At 32.0% G+C, this 9,001-nt stretch overlaps 1 protein-coding gene across 1 annotated transcript; it reads left to right on the forward strand.

Moving 5' to 3' along the window:
• Nucleotides 1-4,724: 4,724 nt before the first annotated feature.
• LOC125223783 (protein SRC2 homolog) lies at nucleotides 4,725-5,667 on the forward strand. The gene has a single exon (XM_048127078.1). The coding sequence runs from the start codon at nucleotides 4,797-4,799 to the stop codon at nucleotides 5,562-5,564; it is 768 nt and encodes a 255-aa protein (XP_047983035.1). The 5' UTR covers nucleotides 4,725-4,796; the 3' UTR covers nucleotides 5,565-5,667.
• The last annotated feature ends 3,334 nt before the right edge of the window (nucleotides 5,668-9,001 follow it).

Raw genomic sequence — 9,001 nt, forward strand, 5'->3', positions numbered from 1 at the left:
TCAACCAAAACAGTGGCTGGAACTTTAAAGTATGTACTATCTTACAATCTGCGGATTGTCAAGAAGTACAATGAGTTTGGGAACTCTCTGCAAAATATTGGTCCGATATGAGATGATTTAACCATGCGATCGGAAACGTAAACTGATTCCAGGCTCTATAAACTAACTTGACGCGAATTTGTGTTTTTCACACAAGAATGTCTCATCTCTACCTCACTTCTCTTGGATGAATTTTACTCACTCGGCCCTCCGTCCACCAATAAGCGTCTCACTCACATTTCACTATAAAACTAACATATAAAAGTAGGACTCGTCTTCCACTAACCCCTTTTACTTCCTTTCTACTTCTATTTTTCTTCAAACTCTGTCTGGTTAAATTGGCCTTCTATTGGTGGAAGGAGGGAGTATTGGTAAATTATTTTGCAATTGAAGATAATTAATTTAAAATACAATTTTCCATTTTTTTAAAAAAGGATAAAAAAAAGGCTTGCGGTCCAGCTCGGAGCCCTACGACGCATACTGCTCCCATTGTCGGACCCTTCTCCAGGCCCGGTCTCACACCCCTCCAAAGAGATACCAGGCCCAACCCCATCGGGCCGTACCCCTGCCCCAGGGTGGGATCATGTCTATCCCATACCATTGGTCATTGGAGCAGTCCAACCTCAAATTATTCTTGGCGTTGTTAATACGAACAGAGGAAAAAATATAGAAAGAATAAGATTTTAAAAATTATTAATGTTGATTTTTAATAACAAAAAAACTCTCTTATTTAATAAGTAGTACTACATCTCAAGAAGGAATACAAACTCTAGGAGGTAAGGCACATATAGAATTAATTTAAGTGAAGGGAGAAGCTTCTGAATAAAGAAAATCTGGAATATGCTCCTACTACTTTCGAGATTTTGTTGAAAATGGAATGCACACCAACGCGTTCTCTTGGTGGCGCCGCTAGCGTTTCGTGCTTGAAAGTGACACTTGTCTTAGCTTCATCATCTATTACTATGACTAAGCATTCCACGAAATTCCTCGTGAATTGAATGTCCATTGTCAATGCTAATTAATGTACTATGAATTTAGACGTCCACAAAAATACTCCCTCCGTCCCCGATTAAGAGTCACACTTTGACTGTACACGAATTTTAAGAAATATAAAGAAAAGTTGATTGAAAAAGTTAGTGGAATGTGTGATCCATTTTTTTATATTGATTTCATAATAAAATGTGATTGAATTGAGTTAATGGAATGTGAGACCTACTTACTATTTATGGTAAAATTAAGTTGTAACTCTTAATTAGGGATAGACCGAAATGGAAAAATGTGACTCTTAATCGGAGACGGAGGGAGTATTCAATATGGGTAATTCATTGCATTTTACCTTCAAAGTAAATTCGATTAAAACATATCTGTAACGACTAATTGAAATAATATCAAAAACAAATTTCATATTAACAATCAAATGTGGCCCAAAATTTATAACTTTAGCAAATTAATTTGCATTTGAAGTTAGGACACTAGGAACATGTTTGATAATTTTGATAAGATAGTAGATAAAATAAAGCTAGAATGATAATATATAGGGATGTCAATCGGGTCAGTCCATCGGGTTTCGGGCCAACCCTATTCGGGTTGCGGGTCAGTCGGGTGCGGGTTAGTCGGGTTGTGATTTCTTTCAGGTTATAAAAGTTCAACTCTAATCCTAAAAGATTGGGTTTCGGGCTAGCCCAGTGGGTTAATCGTGTTGCTACTGATAAGATTAACATGCGATCAATCCAATAAATAATGATGAAAATTAGTTATATTCATAAAATATAAAATATTTAATTATGATAAATTTGAGTTATATGCTTAAAGTCAATCATAAACATAATAAAATACTAATATTTGAGATATTTCGTGAAATTTTAGTGCATATTTTAGAAATTTAAATAATTTTTTAGTGAATTTGAAGTATTAATTTATTTATCAATTATTATATTAATAAAAATTTAATATATAATTTATATTTAATATAAATTTGGAAGTTACTTTTTGTTAGTTATATATATTATAAAATTAATCAATGAAGTGTTGAATTAGGAGTAAAGATTAGAATAATAAAAATTTTATTGGGTTTTCGGGCCAGTCCATCGGATTTTCGAGTATGGCCCTAACGGATTGCGGATTAGTTGGTTGCAGGCTAATCGGGCTATAAATTTTCAACCCTAATCCTAAATTTGGCGGGCTATTCAGGCCATCCCACGATAATAATATGTGCATATGAGCGTTGGAATAGGCGTAGAGTGGTGCGATTTCTTCCCACACTCACCTACAATGCCACCTCATAGAGTGACATTGTTGTCGTATTTCCTGACCTCCTCAAAGTGCACACTTTTTGCTTGTTTATTTTTAATTAATTCACTATATTTCTCAACTTTATATAATCAAATCTTTCTTTCTAACATGAGTTATGGACCAGACCTATGACATTTCATATGTTAGAATTAAAAAAAATATGGAGTATAAAACATTTAAAGTTAAATATAGCATTACATATGAATATAATTTGAATTTGAATATATATAGTGTGAGCATCTTGTTTCTAGTAGTATCATATACGTTTTGTAAAAAAACATTAAATTATGACACTAACATATTTATGTGATTAAGGATATCAATCGAGTCAATTCTAACATAGTGTTAAATTATTCAATTATGGGTTATTCCGGCTATAAGTTTTTGGAATTATAAATCTATCAATTTTAATTCTAAACTATTGTGTTTCTTGCTTAGTGATGACACAATAAATATTAGAGTACTAGTATTATAAATTGAGAGGTTGCTAGATATGGAATGATAGAGTCCTACAACCCCATACACGTCCATTAGATAGGGAATTAAGGATCTCTAATCTATACATATATAAAATGCGAGTTTTGGCTTATTTTAAATATTGATAAGTTTTGGGTAAGCTTTTGAATATTTATAAGCTTTGGATCTATACAACTAAATCATGTTTTTTATTTGTAACAGCCAATTATGCGTTAATTACAAACCGTTAGACATAACTAAAATTAGGTATTTTTAAAATTAAATTTGGATCAAATGATGTTACAATTTATGACTCCATGGCCAAATGATGAAGAAAACGTGTTATTCAAATTCAGAGACTTACGTCAAACTAGAGTTAAATGTGAAACGGTTAATCTATTAAAAACAATGATTAGTATTTTAATATTATTATTCAATTTTTGAAATTTTGTAGTAACTCATTTATTCATTATAACTATTAATCCATGGCTAATAACAACAAAAATAATAAGAAAAGTCAAAATTTTGTAACCTCCATTGTCTTAATATTATAATTCATGATGTTTTAATTCCATGATTTATCATTGACTAATTTTGTGATTATAAAATGCATAGAGTTGTGGATGAATCACACACCACAAAAGCACTCTCCATTCTCTTTCAAGCTCTCAACATTGTATTGTACATTTTAGGAACATTGTATACTCAATTTTTAGAGCCCCATCAAGTTCATCGGTGCCTAGCGATTTTGAGATGTTATGTACGTTAGGAGGATTTCATCATTGGGGATAATACGTCAATCCGAGATCACCAACTTTAATGTAATTTGTCTTGCAGAAAGAAGGATTTTCTCAACTAGACTTATAGTTCAATTTATATTATAATTTTTATCGTAATTTATATTTATTTATTGTTATTTTTTTTCTTTTGATTGCAATAGTTAGAGTAGCGCATGTATATATGGTTCGATAATTTTATCACAATATTTCTTACAATTCTTAGAAAGGGAAGAATCGTAATATTATTGACTCAAGACATGCATAATATTTATTTTCATCTTTAAATAATTTATTATTTTTGTATATTTCTATCGTCATTGTTGCTATAATTACATTTAAGTGGTGTAAAAAAAACATTTGATCACTTATGATGAATTAATGTCCTAAACCAATTACTTTAATGTTATTTTTATGTAGTTTATCATTTGAATATTTTTATGGTCATAATTTTGATGTTTTGAATATTATGAGTTATTGATTATTTTGCTAAAATTGTGATTTATGCTTTTTTTAGAGAGATATGAATGATTGTTTTAAACATATTTTTCAAAAGTGTCCTCTTGACACTCTCTTCTTCGTTGTCAAAATAATTGTGTTTGTCTTGGTTTCATTATAAATACTATATTTATTGAATTTTTATTTATAGTGTATTTTTATATTTAATTTTAATTTTCATAGTTATATTATTTTTTATTTTAATTAATTATTTAAAATAGTATGATGAAAAAATTACGTCGTGCATCGCACGTGGGTTAACACTAGTGATATTTAATACCCAAATATACATAGGGGGTGTGATCAGATTTTTTATGAGAGCTAATTCCTTAAAAAGTCAAATTGATACAAATTGTATGATTTGATTTACAAAAGTAATAAGCATATATTAATTGATACAAATTGTAAAACTTGTTTTATAACAGTAATATTCGTTGAAGATTGGGTTTAAGTGAATTGAAATACTACTCAACATATATTAAAATTGAATATAAATTGTTTCATTATTATATGAATATACCTTGTCGATATTGTAGACTTTAATGCATATCAGAAATCGTGATGTCAACACGGAGTATGGAAGGCGGTGTAATGCACCTTCCTCACTATGTAGTTTCCTTAGCCGCCTCACTTTACTCTCCCTATATATAGCCTCCCCCACCACAACCCCCAAATCCCCAATTCAAAACTTTCTCAAATCCCTAATTCCAATCAACTAATCAAATCAAATCAACAATGGAGTATCGCCGCTTGAACATCACCCTCCTCTCCGCGCAGGGCCTCAAGGACGTCAACCACTTCTCCAAAATGGACGTCTACGTCGACGTCTCCATCGCCGGCTACCCCCAATCGATGCAGCGCACCCTCGTCGACAAGAACTCCGGCACTTCCCCCAAATGGAACCACCGCATGGAGTTCGTGGTCGACGAGCCCTACCTCACCAAGCCCGGCCTCTCCCTCCTCTTCCAGCTCCGCACGCAGAGCACAATCGGCCCCGACAAGGACATCGGCGCCGTCACCGTCTCCGTCCACGACCTCTTCCGCCCCGACTCCGCCGCCGCCGACCGCACAGTCGACCACCAGGTCATCACCCCCTCCGGCAAATCCAAAGGAACCCTAAAATTCGCCTACAAATTTGGGGATAAATTCACCCACCAGGTTGCGGAGGAGCCCGTCACGGCGTATCCTCCGCCGCCGCAGTATGCCTACCCGCCGCCCGCGCAGCAGCAGCATCCGGGGTACGGGTACGGGTACGGGGCGTATCCGACGACGAGCGGGTATGGGCAGGGGTACCCGGCTGCGCCGCCGGCGGGATATGCGGCGTACGCGCAGCCGCAGAAGCCGAAGAAGAATAGGATGGGCGGCGGATTAGGGTTGGGATTGGGGGCGGGATTGCTGGGAGGATTGTTGGTGGGAGATATGGTGGGAGATATTGGGGAATCGGCGGCGTATGCTGATGGTTACGGCGATGCCATGGGCGATATGGGTGATTTTGATTTCTAGTTAATTTGTTATTCATTTCTTTCTTTTCTTCTTTATGCATAAGAGTGGATGTTTAGCTATTGTATATATGAATTAAATCTGATGATATCCAGTTTTTTTTATACATGAATCCAAAACAATGGTATGGAAGCAACATTGCCAAGTTTCTTCAGATCTGGGAACATATTAAAACCGATATTATAGTCGAGGTATAATTGAAGTTTAAAAATCATTACTACTGTATTATTCTTTACATAATTTTAATACTAAAATAAAAATATATCTTATTTAATAAATGAGATCAGTGTCATAAAGTGAGATAATGATATCTTCCACTTGCGATATTTATCATGTCTCAGAAAATTAAAATTTAAAAATTTCACCCATCACCTTTACAGATTAGTCTAAATTATGTCATAAATTTTGATAATGAAATCTTCCACTTACGATATTTATCATATATAAAATTAATACTTCGTTCCCTATTAAAAGTGACTCTTTTCTATTTTGATCCGTCTTTAATTAAGAGTCACACTTCATTTTTATCATAAATGGTAAGTAGGTCCTACATCCACTAACTCAATTCACTCACATTTTATTATAAATTAATATAAAAAAATAAGTCCCACATTCCACTAACTTTTTCAACCAACTTTTCTTTATATTTCTTAAAACTCGTGTTCGGTCAAAGCGTGACTCCTAATAGGGGACGGAGGGAGTAAAATTTTCCTATCACCTTTAGTCGCCGCAATCCACAAATGCTAATCATATCTTTCATAAAATTAAAATTAAAATTAAAATTAAAATTAAAATTCACCTTTTGTTCGCCGCAGTCCGCATTATAGATTCAAACACACGCGAGTATATTGAACTTGAACTTATTCAAATTGAGAAATTATACTACTATCACATTAAAAACGTCATCATTTTCTATTTTTAGCGTTCTAAAATATTACTACTACTATTATTTAGAAAGTTTCAATTGAAATAATTATGTTCCTAGTATCAGTGCTAGTATCTTTTAGATGCATACGAGTTTTTGAAATAATTATGTTCCTAGTATCAATGCTAGTAAGTTTTAATGTATAATTAATTATATAATAAAATGATTAAAGTATGGTCAATAAATAATATATTTTTAGAAAATAGAAATAGACTATTTTAATGTATAATTAATTATATAATAAAATGATTAAAGTATGGTCAATAAATAATATATTTTTTAAAAAAAGAAATAGACTATTTTTATGTAATAAACTAAAATGAAAAGAATGTATATTTTCAAGGATGAAATTTTATGTAATAAACTAAAATGAAAAGAATTTATATTTTCATGGAAAAGGATGAAATATAATTATACTCTGCTTGAACGTAAATAATAGTTTCAAAAAATAAAATTAGATTTTTTTAGAAGTATATATACTATCTCTTAATAAATGTCTTACTTGATTTTCAAAAAAATCATTTATATTTAGATAAATGGAGTATCATTTATAAAGAATAAAGTTTTAATTGTCCTAAAAGTCTTATGAAATTGTATTATTTACGAATAAAGTCTTTTGTTGTCTTGTTTTTTAATTATGAAGTCTTAATTGTGCTAAAGAAAGGTTTTACTACTCGGTGTTTGATTTTGTCAAAAGTCTAATTTACATGTAAATAAATTCTCATATGTACAAAAGCAAAATTATTCGCTATATAAGTGTTACTCTATTTGCATTTGATTTAATATCTTTTTATGTATCTATGAATAAAAGGAGAAATTAAATCTTAAAATCTTATTTTCGATTTAAAAGATGTTACTCAATTTAAAGAAACGTCTTAGTATTTGGTTTTGTGAAAATCTTATTTATGAATAGTTTTCTGAGCACAAAATAGTTTTACTTAAATCCTATTTTCTACTTAAATATACAATGAGCACAATTTGATCGATATAATTAGGTAACTCCATGCAGAATATAAAGTTTTACGAATAAGTATAAAAAAATATTCATGTTATATGCAAACGAGTGCCCAAAAGAACGAATGAAAATTTATGACCAATTTATTAAGAAAGTAAGAATCTAATTCAAAGAGGTTATAGCTATACCGACTATTCCCAAACCAAGGCTACCTTTAGAATATTTATTATCTTTTCAGAATATTAAATACTACGAGTAGTGTTCAAATTGGAGATACGATTTTTCACTAATAAAAAAAACTGTAGACACGTTTGGGCAGGTCATCAAACCGTCCATGGTGTGTTTGCGACCTTTGTTCTTATTCGATTCTATTTCCTCTTATATTCCTTTTCACAATCCCACGCATTTCACAAAAAATTACTCTCTCAAATTGTACTTTAATTTCTTTGACACAAGATTTTAAAAAAATGATACTAGTAAGAGAAGTGAAAATAATAATATAGAGAAGTGAAAAGAGAATAAAGGTAAGATCGAGTACAAGTATTATGTTTTGTTCAAAAAATAAAACGATTCACTTATACTCTTGGAACAGTTCAAAAAAGAATACCCTATAATTCAGTGTTTATGTGTATTGCCTTATGTATGTACATGGTTTCAAGAGGGTATATTTATTTTTTAGTTTGCATGATTATCTATGGCTTTTACAATCAATTTAATCGTAAAAAAATTAAAATTTGATCAAAGTTCATAATATTAGAGACCAATTGCATGCCAATAAATGTTATTGGCAAAACTTGTACAAAGAAATGAAGTTAGCCAATGTTCAGTCATAATTTATACTCCCTTCGTCTCATAAGAATCTGCACTTTTGGTTGGACACAGATTTTAATGCACGATTGGTAAAGTAAGGAAAAATAGAAAGAAAAAATAATTAAAGTATTATTAGTAGAATAATAATACATATTCTTATGGGACGAAGGAAATATGTACGTTAGAATTGGTAACAAGGAGCATTCATGGTCTAGTGGTCTAATACCAATAGTATGTTGCTATGCTATAGATCATGTGTGATTCCAGGTCGGTACATTGTTGAGGTTATGATGCTTGATACATTGTTGGTAATAGGTTTACCTTCAACTTTCTCATTTGGTATGAACCAACAACTCATAAAAGGCTGACAACTTTTGTCACGACCGCCCTTCTAGGGCTAATAAATTCGGACGATCGCGACTTAAGGGAACTTAAAGAGACGAAGAATAAGACTAGGGTTTAACCAAAAAGTTGACCATCCATAAATGTGATAAATAACAAAGCCATAACTTAATATTTTTCCAACAACAAACCTTAATTTCGAATAAAAACTCTAGAAAGGTTCAAATTCAATAATAGTGTAAGAAAAGAACTAAAGACTCTGGCGGAAACGTTCAAGAGGAGTGACGTCATGTGTGGAGACACGGCGACACCAAAACTCTAACTATCATCAAAAGATTTCATAATTCATTTTATGCTCAACACCCGCCAACGCTCGTCGTCGTTCAACCTGCACATAAGGAAAACACA

This window comes from Salvia hispanica, chromosome 4 (assembly GCF_023119035.1).
Source record: "Salvia hispanica cultivar TCC Black 2014 chromosome 4, UniMelb_Shisp_WGS_1.0, whole genome shotgun sequence".
NCBI classification, from domain to species: domain Eukaryota; kingdom Viridiplantae; phylum Streptophyta; class Magnoliopsida; order Lamiales; family Lamiaceae; genus Salvia; species Salvia hispanica.

Excerpts from the sequence above, each read along its gene's own strand:
- LOC125223783 (XM_048127078.1), top strand. The coding sequence starts at position 4,797 with ATGGAGTATCGCCGCTTGAACATCACCCTCCTCTCCGCGCAGGGCCTC.